We start from the raw sequence: 13,944 nt of genomic DNA on the forward strand, positions 1-13,944 counted from the left end.
TCTTATCCCAAGTGTAGACACTGGGGGATTCAAAACAGATTAAAAAGCACTAGGCTCACGGAACTTACTTCTAGTGACAGGATCAAAAGATTGGAGTTGTGTAGCTTTAGGTTAATACTTTTCCTAAAGTATTGTGGTATTCCAACTTTCATGATACCAACAAATACCGATGTAGAAATATTTCCATTCTGTCTGACTCCGATAACAGCACCAAAGCTGCCAAGCAGATAGGAGGCAGCCAAGCCACCCTGCTGCTTGCACAGGACTGAGTGCTCAGTTTCCTAGGGCTCCCTCTTCCCATGGTGAACTAGATAGTCTGAAAAGTTGTCCTGCTGCGAGACATTACCTGCTGGATAAACGGAACAAAACTGGCCCATCGTTATTATAATTATCCTAAGGAAATGATGCACCCTCAAAGTCGCTTGAAGTCTTTTCAGAACAATGGTTCTGAACCCGGCCTGCACACTAAATCGTCTAGGAGCTTTTAAAAGTCCTGCTGCCCAGGTCACGAGCAAACCAATTAAATCAGAATCTTGCAGGAGAACTCGGGCATCAGAATTTTATAAAACTCCTCAGGGGATTCTGATGTCCAGCCAAGGTCAAGAACCACTGCTTTAGAATGTGACAGAGCACATGGTGTGCAGGGAGAGTGGGTGGTTCCAGTGTTCTGTAAATTTCACTCAAAATTGCTGAAACTGGTGTATCTCAAAAGTTACCTAGCTTCTTGAATTTCCTCTCTATTCCCTCCTTTCTTCTGCTCTCCACCCTATGCTGGGAGGTTGATGGCACCACTTTTCAAGTAGATGCAAAGAACCAACCTAAGTGGGTACCTTTCTGAGTCTAAATATGTCCGTTTATAGTTAAATGTTTTGATTTTTTTTAAACAAGTTCCTGCTAAGCTGAGACTACATGTGAAAGCCAAAGAGGAGATACATGAATTGCAGGCTAAGGGCTTTATGATTTCCACCAATAAGTCTCTAGGAGTCAAGGATAATACCCAATATGTACCTAATAAATACCAATCATACTCTTTGCCAATCTCTGATTTGGGTTCATATTCTTTGGAGCCAATATCTGATTTTTTCGTTTTAAATGAATGAACCAACAAACCCCCAAAACATTTCCTATATATGCAGGGAAGAAACAGACCAATAATTACTTAATTTGAGTATCCTTTGGGTGCCTGGGTGGCTCAGTCAGTTAAGCATCTACCTTCAGCTCAGGTCATGACCTCAGGGTCCTGGGATCGAGCCCCACGTCAGGCTCCCTGCTCAGTGGAGAGTCTGCTCCCTCTTTCTGCTCATTCTCTCTCAAACAAACAACAAATAAATATAAAAAATATTTTAAAAAATATTATGAGTGTCCTTTGAATCTAAAATGTCCTCTATACCTGAAAGGTGCTATTAGAAAAAAAAGCGTGGGACACAGAAGACGGAAATATTCCATGCCGTAAAGCAAAGTGAACCCTCTGGCCAGTATCCTGGGGGTTTCCCATGTAACTGTTTGCATTAGGCTCTGGGATCTCTCAGAGATGGAGCAGGACTCCCTGTCCTGAAATCCTTGAAGAGCAAGAACAAGAACTAGATGAAAGTTTTCAGGGATTTGTTTATAAGAACATCATGCTGCCATTTTGTTTGCATAGACCTAAACACAGGTTTTGGATCTAACTTGGAGATATACAGGGCAGTATTACGTTTGGACTGGTCAAAGACATCATGTCAGAGGCGCCTGGGTGGCTCAGTCGGTTGAGCATCTGACTCTTGATTTCGGCTCAGGTCATGATCTCAGGGTTGTGAGATGGAGGCCCTGTTGGGATCTACACTGAATGTGGAGCCTGCTTAAGATTCTTTCTCTCTCTCCGCGCCCCCCCCCCACCAAAGACATCAACATGTCACAGTCAAGGTGCTTATAATAAAATAACTCATACCAGGGTTTATAATGCCAGTAACAATAAAAACTGAAATGAAACAGCATTTACTGAAACTTTTCTATGTTCCAGGTACCAATGCTTTTCATGTATTAGCTCACTTAAGATCCCAACAATCCCAAGTGGCAGACTTTAATATTATACCTGCTTTGCAATCAAGAAAACTATGAATCAAGGAGGTTAGGGTCATACCAGTAGTTGAGTGGCAAAGAGGGATTTGACTCATGTGGTCTGACTCCAAAGTTCGCATCCTTAACCATTCTCTGCTGTATTTCCTCACTTGTATTGGTCAGATTTTGGCTGCTGGGGGCCCAGAAGTCATAAGAGTTGAAGACAATTGGTAGGGTCAGGCCTGGGGTCAGCCTCGGAGACCTATCAAGCCCATGGTCACCAGTGGGTTATGGCTATCGCCCCTACCTTCTGGACTGGACCTGGGAGGGGCCACTAGGCTTGGGCTGATGCATGGAATAATAAATCAGGATCCTAACGCATCTGAAAAAACTTCACCCCAAAGAAGCATCAAGAAAAGAAGGCCAACCAACTCCTGGATAACACAGACCTTTCAGAGGTGGCATGCCAACTTTTTGCTTATTCACTCTCTATGGGGGCATGCCAGATGTGGCTCAGAAGTCTGGGGATGGAACTGGGGGCGCAGACCGAGCAGAGTTCACCATTTATAAAGTTGCTGGCCAAGCTCTGTGACTAGCAGAGGGTTGGGGTTGCGGAGAGAAAACCAGATTTCTTTGCGCTCAGGCAGGAGAAAAGGGCAGCATGCAAGGACAGGCCAGGCAGAGCAAGTGAAAAGAAAGAGGCCTCCAAGGAAGCAGGAATGAAGGAGGGGCCGTTCACGTTCCCACGTCACAACTGGGTCCCAACAGGCCTGCCCTGGCCCTGACAGTTATCTTCCAGTGATCCAAAGGCTTGGTGGTGCACAAAGAGCCAAGCTGCATCAGCAGCTCTGATCTGAGACATACCTGAGCAGAGAGGGGCCCCTGGCTCCGAAGCTCTAGCCCGTCAAACCCGGGCAGCTTCTTGCTCTCTGCCCCAGCATGCCCTCTCCAGCTGGGCTGGGCATCTCTAATAAGCAGCTTCGCTGCATGAATCCCCTCGCCTCGCCTCGCCTCACCTCCTCTAACTGGGAGCAGCACTGCTGCCTAAGCATTTCATTCTCGGTCCCATGCTGCACAGCTTCCGGAGCGGGGCGGGGGGGGGGGGGTGGGGGGTCCTTTGGAAGCCAGGGCTGTGGGGTAATTGTTGCAGCTGCTACTGAAATTCACTTTCGGATTTCTGTTCCCTGAGCACAAAGTTCTGAAAGCTCCCATGGAGAAGGAGCAGGCTTTGCATCCTGCAGGCTCGGGCTACCCAGACAAATTCCTAAAGCCTCATTTCTGTGTGGTCTCTTTCAAAACCTTCTGAATGTTCCAGGAGGTCTACTTCTTGATAAAATTTTCTCCCTCACTTGCGGTCAGGCCAGAAGAGAGCAGAACAGATGTTAGATCTAAAGCTTTCCCCATTCAACCACTTGACCGCTGGCTGGCTAATCTGCCGTGATGTAAATGAAATGTCTTTGAGCCTTTCTCATTCAGGGAAAAGACAAGCCTCCAAAAAAGCTGGAGACATCCCTTCTTCAAGAAAAACAACATGAAAGGACAGGGTGATTGAAGTCAGCTGCATTTCTGCCTGTTAGAATATTAAAGTGCTTGCTCTTTCCCTCTCAGAAAGTCAAAATGGATTATGCTTGAGTTCTCAACCCCCTACAAGGATTTTCCTTCTTTTCCAAGTCATCACCCGACAGACCAAAAAAAAAAAAAAAAGCTTCAATCCCCTAAGAGAGGAGCCCTACAACGAATCACAGTTTAGATGTGGAGTAAATATTATGATCCCAGCTGGGAAAATTGATGCCAGAGTGGTGCTGGGGGAGCAGGGCTCAGTCAGCACTCAGAGCTCAAACTTCAGGGGAAAGGAACACTGGAGTGTGCTGACAGTTGTCTTAGAGGTTTTTCTCCTTCTTCACCCTACTCGGAGTTACCAGGAAGCCTGGCAAATGATCAAACACCACACACAAATGTTATGCCCCAAGAGGCCCTGCTTGGGCAACTATTCAGGCCAGGTTCTCCCAGGACACCGGCCCTTCCAGAGCCTCTTGGCTGCAACTGAGGAGACGTCCCCATCTGGCCCTGGAAGGACTGACACTAGACGGAGCTCAGGTATCTGTACCAGGGCCCCCTTAGATACATTCATTTAAGAAATACCATCCTTCCCTGAATGTAATATGTGACATTTTATTATAAGGTGCATCCCTGTTACCACAAAAAGCCAAGTAAACTAGGGCATTACCTTTGTTATCATAACGAATTTATAGTTTATGCTCATTGAAAGAGCTCTTTTAGAGCTATTTACACTGGAACGTATCATCTATCCCCTGTCAATTCGTCAAAGAGAAAATACAAGCAAGATAAATTCATTAAGGTATTCTTAAAACTTTTTCCACACTGAAGAGTTTTTTTTTTTTTTTAAGACTTTATTTTTAAGTCATCTCTACACCCAACTTGGGGCTCGAACTTATAACCCGGAGATCAAGAGTTGCCTGCTCCACCGACTGAGCCAGTCAGTGCCCCTTAATTGTTTATTTTGAAATAATTTTAGGTTTACAGAGGAGAAAGACAGTGCAGAGAGCTGAGGCTGCGGGTCTAGGTGCCACACTTTGAACAGCAAGCCTGGAGAATACCCAGATTTACACACCAGAAACGCCGTTTACTGGCTGTGTGGATGGCGGACCTGCAGTTTCCTTTGGTGGAAGCTGGGATAACTCCCCTTACCTTCCAAGGCTGCCAACTCCCCTTACCTTCCAAGGCTGCCGTGAGTAGCAAAGGAGCAAACATGCACAGAAGCCCTCAGTTAACCATCAACTACCCACGAACATCAGTTATTCTCACTACCTACAAGGTACCATGTAGCGTTGTTGCCCCAAAGGAGCTCAGAGTCAAGAATGGCCCTACATTGATCTGGTGCTGCACAGCCTACGGTGACATCATACCCGTTCCACAGTTTGACCTTCGCAATAATCCTGTGCAGCAGGTACACTAAGCTGTTCCTTCACTTATTACATGGGTTATCCTGAAGCTCTGAGGGTGTTGCTTTGTCACAGTAAACTCTACTTTGGACCTGTGGGCTTGTCCTTGGCCCCCTCACTGTACGTACTTGTAACTTCATCCCGTATGAAGGCAGGTCTGTCAGCACTGGGTTACTAGGTCTGTTTCACCAGGTCTGAACCAGTCTTACTTTTCGGACCCGGAACTTCCCTGCAATCTCAGCCTGCTTTGCGGCCCAGGCCCTTCCACAGCCGGCTCCTCTCCCGGGTGACCCACGGAGGAACTAAGGGAGGCGGGGCTAGTGCGTGCTCCAGCTGGTCCGAATCAGCCGCACCCACCTCTTTTGTAGAACTGTAAAGTCAATTCAACACATTAGCTTTTTCAAAGGCGCCAGATCATTTTGCCATTAACCCAACTTGAGATAAAAGAGTTCAACTATTTAACACATCAGTTTGAAGTAAAAACAAAACAAAAACAAAAGGTCTCCTGACCTCGTCACTTTCTTTTGTAGGCTTTGTGGGGTAGTGGGGTGGTGGGTCTTATCGACCTGAAAAACCCACCCAGAACAGGTTTGGGAAAAGCTGTCCTTAGACATTTCTAGTACTTCCCACCCACCTTCCTGAAGAGTAAAGGTCTCACGGGGAAATCTTTAGAACTGCCTAAAATAAGCTGACATTCATTTATACATTCACAAGTCTTCTCCTGCCTGGAATCTAACAGCGCCACTCCTGGATCTAATTTTTTTTTAAAAAGGTTACATTCGTATGCTCTCTGGCTTAAAAGTTCTTTTGACGACAATTTAGGGTTCCTTCTTAAAATAGCTGCTAAAGGCAAGAGGCTGCCTTACAATTAAAAACAGATGAGGTGAGATCATTTGTGGGGTAGCTTGAGGTGAAGGAAGCACCATAATCTTATCCGCTGTGGGGAGGAATTTAGAATGAAGGAAGGCTGGCTGGCCTTGGGCTCCATCCAAGAGAGTGTTGTCACTAAACTACTCAAAGAGAGCCTTATAAGGCAGCTTCTTGTAGAAGGCAAGTCTGCAGTAAACCCGGAGGGCAGGCTCTAGGGGAAGGATAGAAATCATATTTAGTGGTGCCAACAGATGCTGCTTAGCTCAATCATTCCATCTCATAGGTCTAGAGTATCAAAGACTTTAAAACTTTTAACAGTCTCTTCCACAGGCTTCCCCTCCTCACTTAGGTTCTCTCTCAGCTCTCCACAAGAGAATCTTTGAGACAGAATTCTCTGGACTCCCACAGGAGCATGTTACGGTATTCCACATTTTTTTTTTTTTTTTTTTACCAGCAAGTTCTTCCTACTGTGTAATCTAAATGTGCCTCATGGCTACTTAATTCCAGGCCCTTTACTTCCATCTCCTGAGGAATTGTAGAACTTAAGGTCAGGCACCTTTCATTTAATAACTCATTCCCAACCATGAAGAAACATTAACTTGTTTTTTGGATTACTTTCCTTGAAAAGAATCTTAAGTCCTTTAAGTCCCCTTTCCAAGGCTGCCTATTCTCTTTTCTAAACCTTCTTCAGGTTTTCAAATCTTCCCTGAAATGCAGTGATTAAAACTAGGTAAAGTAAGAATGAGCTAAGGTCCTGAAGTTTCTGTGCTCAAGAAAGGCAAAGGAGGCCAGAAAAGTTTTAAAAGCTGGGGTAGACTTTTTTGGGATGTGACTTTTTCTGTGTCTGATCTGAAGGCAGAGAGAGGAATGGGGATTGTGGGAGAGAAAGGAAGAGCTTCCCGAAATGAGCAAGTGGCTGTAATTCAGGAGCAGGGCTGGCTAATGAGCAAGCGATGTGAGGATACTTTGTAAGGGGTCATTTATAAGAAAAAAGCACAGCACAATGGGCTCGTCTCTCCCAAGTAACACACAGCTTGCCCCCAAGGGTTAGGAATCCGGATTTGACAATGCTTCTAAGATCTGAGAAACTGAACGTCTTGTGAAGAAGTCTAGGCATCCTTTGCTGGGATTATTTTAAACAGCTTCCTAATGGGAGTCTCTGACCGCAGTCTTGCCCCTTTCCAATCCATTCTAAGGGTGGCCAATAGATTTTTTAAAAAGCATAAATCCAATGATATCACTCACTAGGTCCCACTGCTCTTGTGATCGCCTCTAAACCTCGATGCATCTAAACTTCTCCCTCCATCAGTGGGCTCTGTCAGGTGTCCAGCTGCCACCGCTGCTCCCTCTCTCTGCAAGGCAGCCCCATGGGATCACGTGCTAGTCCTTCTGCTGCCAAGACTCGTCTCCTCTCCCTTCTAAGTCCATTCCAATTCCCGGGCTAGCTTTGCTGCAGCCAATTCCTTCACATCCCTGTCTCAGGACCTTATTCTCCCAGCAAGTCATTTCTGGCTCTTTTTCTACAAATCCGGGTGAAGGATCCCCCTCCTCTGGGCTCTGTGACCATCTTATGGTATAACTGTGTTAGCTTAACAAGTATTGCACGGACTTCCATTCCCCCCCATCCCTGGAGATAAACCAGACCATTAATAATTTCATTTAATTCTCAAATCGCTGTTTCAACTTCCAGTAAAGTTCTACAATTCTGACACTAGTTGCAACGTATTTTTCCCACGCCACCAAGCTAGTCTTTGACGCCAGCTGGGTGTCCTTTTCTGACAGCGGAGATAGCGTTAACTCGCACAGCTCAGTCCCTCCAGACTGCACCCCCAACCCTTCAAATGCCCATCACAAGTCCAGTTTGCCACCTGTGCCTCTGACTTGGGCACAGACTGGAGGTTCCAACCACTCCCTCCTTAGGTTGAATTAATTTGTTAGAGTGGCTCACAGAACTCAGAGAAACATTTTACTTACAAAATTACCAGTTTATTACAAAAGGATACAACTCAGGAAGAGCCAGACAGAAGAGCTGTGTAGGGCAATGTACGGGAAAGGGGCATGGTTGGAGTTTCCATGCCCTGTCTGGGAGCGCCACTCTGCCAGCACCTCCAATGTTCACCAACCCAGAAGCTCTCTGAACCCATCCTTCTGGGTATTTGTGGAGGCTTCATTACATAAATCTGATTTAATGATTCGATGACAATCATTGGTCTCCAGCCCGTCTCCCCTCCCAGGAGGTGGGGGTGGGCCTGAAAGTTCCCACCCAATAATCAAGTGGTTGGTTCAACTGGCAGGCAACCTGCCCCCTCCTCAGTCCCAAAGTCACTCATTAACACAGCAAAAGCTATCCCATCACGCTCTACTTAGGAAATTCCAAGGGCTTTAGGAGCTTCGCCCTAAATGGAGTTAAGATCACATATATACTTATTGTAAATCACAATATCACAAATTCATAACTCATTAGTGGATAGTAATACAACAAAGACATTTAAATGATAGGCTCATTTTTATGTTGATAACCTAAAATGAGCTTCTCAAAGAGCAAATGTTTAAAATCCATCAAATGAAATGAGTTTCTGAAAACCAAATTCTTTTACTGAAGCTTTTTCTATTTACAGAACAGTTTCTGCAGCTCTGAACCTAATTCTTACCAAAAAGGGGATGGAGAAATGTTGGGATTTGGAGGGAAAAGTGACCACCTAATGTTAGAATTCAGGATAGCAGAGGAAGGGAAGATGAGTCAATGGTCCGATATATTCCTTGGCCTAGACTTCAGGAAGACAGAATATACAAGGAGAAAAGAGAACAGACAGGCAGGAGAGTCCACAGCCTGCATTTCCAAATGGGAAGGCCCCTTCTTACATGGATTCCTTTGTCTAATCAACAAATATTTACCAAGTGTCCAACTAATCACCAGCCACTGTATTTATAAATAATTATAAGATGGAGTCCCTCTTTTTGGATGCTCCTAGTCTAGTGGGGAAGACAGACATTCAAAGAGCCCTTTGGAGGCAATGGGGAGTGCTATACTGACCAGCAGAGCTTGTTTTTCCCTCAGGAATTCTGGTCCCTTGGCCGAAATCCCCACATGGATCCTCTGCATGGCTTGGCCCGCCCTCACTTAATACTGTTCCTTCCATCCCTAGCCTCCATCCCATTTCCCTGTTGTACATTCTTCACAGCACATGCTATTAAATAAAAATGTTTCTGTCCAAAGCTTACAGTAAAAGCCATGAGAAAGGGGCCTTATTTTATTCAAGGCTGCTTGCCCTGAGACTAGAAGAACGCCTGGCAAATTTCATTCAACGTATGTTTAAAGCATCTACTAGTGCCAGGCACTGATGTAGGCATAGATCAGGAAGCAAAAGTTCCCTTTCCTCATAGAGCTTACTTTCAAGTTCCATAATGACAATGCCTATTTATTGTGTGCTTTCTATGGATGATCTCCACAACACTGAATCTTAACAGCAACTCTGAGACAGGTATGATTATAATCCCTCTATTACAGGTGAGGAAACCCAGTTCCAAGAGGTCAAGTGACTTGCCTAAGCATAAGGGGCAGGGTTAAGATGCATACCCAGGGATCTGGCTCTAGAGCTCAGTGTCTCACCATTCCGCTAGAACCCCTCTTGCTTACATATACACAGTATGTGTGCAATAAATATTGCTGAAAAATGGCTGGAAGCCTACAGAGAACTGGAGGAGGACAAGGACACCATTATGGGGTACAGGGTAGGTGGAACGCAGCAGGGTGGGGGGAGATTAAGGAGCTTCCCAGAGAAAGGGACATGGGCTGATTCTTGAAGGCCTGGAGTTCAAAGAGTGGAAAGATAGTGAGGGTGTGACTGCAAACAATAGCAAACAGCAACACTTACTGTGACTGGACCATAAGGGGGTTGAAGAAAAGAGGAGAAAAAAAAAATAAACGATCAACATAACCTCAAAGGCATTCCTGCTGAACAGTGCATCCTGGGGACGAATTACACAGAACTTCTCTGAGTTCCAGTTTTAGGGAAGGAACTTTCAGGCCCACCCCCCACCTCCTGGGAGGGGAGACAGGCTGGAGACCAATGATTGTCATCGAATCATTAAATCAGGTTTATGTAATCATACATATACAAATCATATAGTTATGGAAAACAGCCTTGTATGCCCAGCTAGGCAGTTTGAACTTGATCCTAAAAGTACTAAACACAGAGACCCAAGGTGGCTGAAATGGAATCGCTAAGAAGCTCGGATTTAAAGGACCACGAACAAAAGGTGTTAAGCAAGAATCAGAATAAAGGAGCACCATATTCTCTTCTAACTGTGTGTTATAGCTCTCAGCACCTCTATAACTTTTTATTAAACTGAATTGTCAAATCCCCTCTTCCACTTACTCATGACATCAGGGACCTCAATAAGATCTAATGGCACTAAACTCATGATGGCAGTTCCAAGGTTTGAGATGATTAGCTCATTACCTTTTGGACATAATTTTGAGAAGATGGCTTTGCCTCTTACCACAGGTTCAGAAAACAGGCAGACCAAGATCTTTCCCCAGATGGTAGGTAAGTGGTGATCTCAGAAAAGAAGGGGACAATTGGGAGGGTCTCCCAGGGAAGGCACTCAGGGAGGTGAGATTGCAACTTGTATGGATACTTTTTTATTGTTATGTTAATCACCATACATTACATCATCAGTCTTTGATGTAGTGTTCCACGATTCATTGTTTGTGCATAACACCCAGTGCTCCATGCAGAGCGTGCCCCCCCCAACACCCATCACCCGGCTAACTCATCCTCCCACCCCCGTCCCCTCTAGAACCCTCAGTTTGTTTTTCAGAGTCCATCATCTCTCATGGTTCGTCTCCCCCTCCTATCTTTTTTTTTTTTTTCTTAACATATATTGCATTATTTGTTTCAGAGGTACAGGTCTGTGATTCAGCTATGGATACTTTCTTAATCAGCAAGACCAGATCTGTTTGTGCATCCTTGGCTATAAAACACCGAGCACAGGGCTGACATGTGCTATATGCTCAATAAGTGTTGGTTACCGAGATGAACAAGAATGCCCCCTTTCTCTCAATACCTGAGGAAGCATAACTCAAGTTTCTCCTCAGGGTAGAAATAACTGGAGGAACCTAGAAAATGCATTTCCTATTCTTTGCAGAGTCCCAGTACTAAATGGCACAGAAATAAATGGCACTGTCAGGTTTGCCTCTGTCATTGTCAAAACACTTCCACATCAGGAGAAATATATTAGGAGATCTGGTTTTGGCCCCATTTGTCTCTGTTGTAGAAAAGTACACTGGTAGACCTCATGTTCTTTTCTGCTTACTCTGGCATAATAAATGCTCCCAGGCATTAGACCCCATATCTCTAAATTTAGATTGGGAAGAAAAGGCTAATTTATGTCAAGGTTTCCAGTTTTAGATGCTATTTCCCTTAACATTTTCCCAAACAAAAAGAAAAACCAGGTCCACATCTTCATGGGGTTTACAGTCTGGAAAGATGCTGAGGAACTGAGTGTTGATGGCAATGAGGTGATAGGACTAGTTCTATAGGACTATCCGTCTCAAGATTTTATAATCCCACTGTGTGTTTAGAGACACACATAGCAGGAGAGAAAAAGGGATAAAACCAGCTACAGGCTAGAATTGGCAACAATGCCTAAATAATCATCCAGCTAACCTTCTGCTCTGATAAGCAAGTACCAGTGATTTGGAAAGACTATGGGGAAAAATTCCCCTTGGAATGCTTATAAGAAAAATCTCAGTATTTGGAATGAGTTTTTAAACTGCATACATTTCTCTTTTCAGGAAATGACTGATAAGTTAGATCCAAAAGAACAAATGACTATTTCTGTTGGAAAAGTCTATGAATTATTTTGGGTTATGATTTTCTAAGTTTAAGGTGACAATAATCTAAACAGTCAACAGTTAAGTTACACGATTTAACGCTTTCAGTAGTGAACTCTGAAATTAGTGACATACGACCTATCAGAATATGGACTTCTGGGAAAAGCTCTAAAAAAAGAAATTATTTGGAAAGTGTGGAGAAAGTCTGAGGTGTGCTTAAAGAAGCAACTGTCTCTGTCATTTCAAGAGAACTGCCTCCCTCCTTTTTTCTACATTGGCTGGGGCCAGGAGAGGGACTGCCAAGGTTGGATCTCTAACTTTCCCTTTAACATTTTCCGTAGGCAGTAATTTCATTTCAGGCAGAGTTAAAATCTCTGAGGTTTCTTCCCCCTTACAAGTCCAGACTCTTATTTATTTTCCCTTTTCATTTATGGCAAGTTTGGACCTGTCTGGAAAAAAAAAAAAATAATAAACGATCAAACATAACCTCAAAGGCATTCCTGCTGAACGGTGCATCCTGGGGACGAATTACACAAAAATGGGACAAGAAAAACAAAATGGTCGTAAGGTTCACAATATAAACTACCTCATAAAAACGTTCTTCAAAGAGTTTGTACTTTTTGCCCACAAATAATTAGCTACATTATTGTTTGAGAATCTTTAATTTCCAGTAAGTGAATTACTTTCTCTAATATTAAGAAACCATGAAATCCAATTTTTAAAATTCTTACAGTCTAGCCAATTAAACGTAGGACAAAGAACTTCTCTGAAAGTCCTTACTTTGTACTTCATCGTCAAACTCTTTCCCCCTCTCTCTTGACTTCACTTGCACCTATCCACCGGAGCCAAGAAAGAAGGACGAGGAAACGACATCTTGGGTTTCCAAAAAAGTGGGGGCAGCACTGTGCCGGCTGAGCCTTTGGGACGCGGGAGCCTGTGGTATCGGAAAATGTTTTCTATATATACCCTCGCCCCGCCAGTCCTCACTTCTCGGCGCACGCAACAAGCTTTCAAAATAAAACCACCAAAAAAAGAGGAGGGCGTCGCCCATGCCTCCCGGCGGCTGCCAGCCCCTCCCCGCCCCCCGAATCCGTCTCCCGGGATGCCCACTGGAGTCCTCGCGGGACAGCGCAGCGCTACCGCGGACGCCCTGTCGGGTCTGATCCGCCAGGGGGCGCGCGGCCGCCGGGGCGGGGTCGGAAGGGAAAGCGCTCGTGCCCACCTTGCTCGCAGGTGCCCTTGCTGACCTGGGTGATGGCCTTCTCCCCGCGGCTCTCGGCCCTCAGGCTGGCGGCGCGCAGCTGGCACCCGCTGGGGTAGGTGACGTCGTCGCTGCCGCACACCGGGTAGCGGCTCTTGCACACGCACACGCCGCTCACCCCCGGGCCGCCGGCTGCTGCCCCGGCTTTACCCTTCCGCCTCTTGCGGCTCTTCACGCACTCCATGCCCGGCGCGCAGTGCCCCCTGCCGGCGCCGCCGCCCCCGCACGGCTCGCCCTCGCCGCGGGCGCACACCGGGCAGCAGCCGCACGCGTCGCGGGTCTCGCCCAGCTGGCAGCCCCGCGGGGGCAGGGGCGGGCAGGCGGCCGGCTCGCAGGGGCCGCAGGCGTCCGAAGAGGAGGAAGAGGAGAGGGGCAGGAGCAGGAGCAGCAACCCGGCGGCGCCGAGGAGCAGGACGCTCAGCGGCGGCCGCTCCATGGCTGGGTGCGGAGGCGGCGGGAGCGCGAGTGAGTCGGGGCTCGCAGCCCGGCGCTTTAAACCCGGCGCCCCGCCCGGCCCGGCCGCGGGAACCACACCCCGGGGCGGTGAGAGTTCGGCCGCCCCGCCCGCGCCGCGCCTCCCGGGACCGCCCGGCTCGAGCGCCCCTGCCGACGGGGCGGGGCATCCGCGCGGGCCCTGGGCGCTCGGTCTCGCGTCCGCTTCCCAGCGCGCCCCGCCGGCTCCGCTCGGGCCCCTGCCCTCAGCCCCGCGGACTGCTCCCCAGTCCCTCGGGGTCGCCCGCGGGGACGGCGCCTCTCCCTGCCCAGGTATTTATACTTCTTAAGGACTTTGAGACGACCCTGTGTTTAATCTATTAAATTCTCCGTGGGCCTGGGAGACCTGAGTACTGACTACTCTTTTAAGAACAATTCGTGTTTAAAACCCCACGTGGGGATTTGTGTCCCCGTTGGCCACAGGCCCGGTGTGGTCTTGGGTGCCGGGCTAAGAGGACAAATCATTGCCAACCACTCCTCGT

At 46.8% G+C, this 13,944-nt stretch overlaps 1 protein-coding gene across 2 annotated transcripts in view; it reads right to left on the reverse strand.

Moving 5' to 3' along the window:
- Nucleotides 1–13,486, reverse strand: part of IGFBP7 (insulin like growth factor binding protein 7) — a 69,743-nt gene extending 56,257 nt beyond the window's left edge. Inside the window, exon 1 of one of the 2 annotated variants that reach the window (XM_078068694.1) lies at nt 12,932–13,486. In XM_078068694.1, the coding sequence (XP_077924820.1) occupies nt 12,932–13,406 (475 nt within the window). In that variant the 5' untranslated portion in view covers nt 13,407–13,486. The remainder of the gene's footprint in view (nt 1–12,931) is intronic. The other variant, XM_036084280.2, reaches the window with a different exon arrangement.
- Nucleotides 13,487–13,944: the final 458 nt, after the last annotated feature.

The sequence above is a fragment of the Halichoerus grypus genome, chromosome 3 (assembly GCF_964656455.1).
Source record: "Halichoerus grypus chromosome 3, mHalGry1.hap1.1, whole genome shotgun sequence".
NCBI classification, from domain to species: domain Eukaryota; kingdom Metazoa; phylum Chordata; class Mammalia; order Carnivora; family Phocidae; genus Halichoerus; species Halichoerus grypus.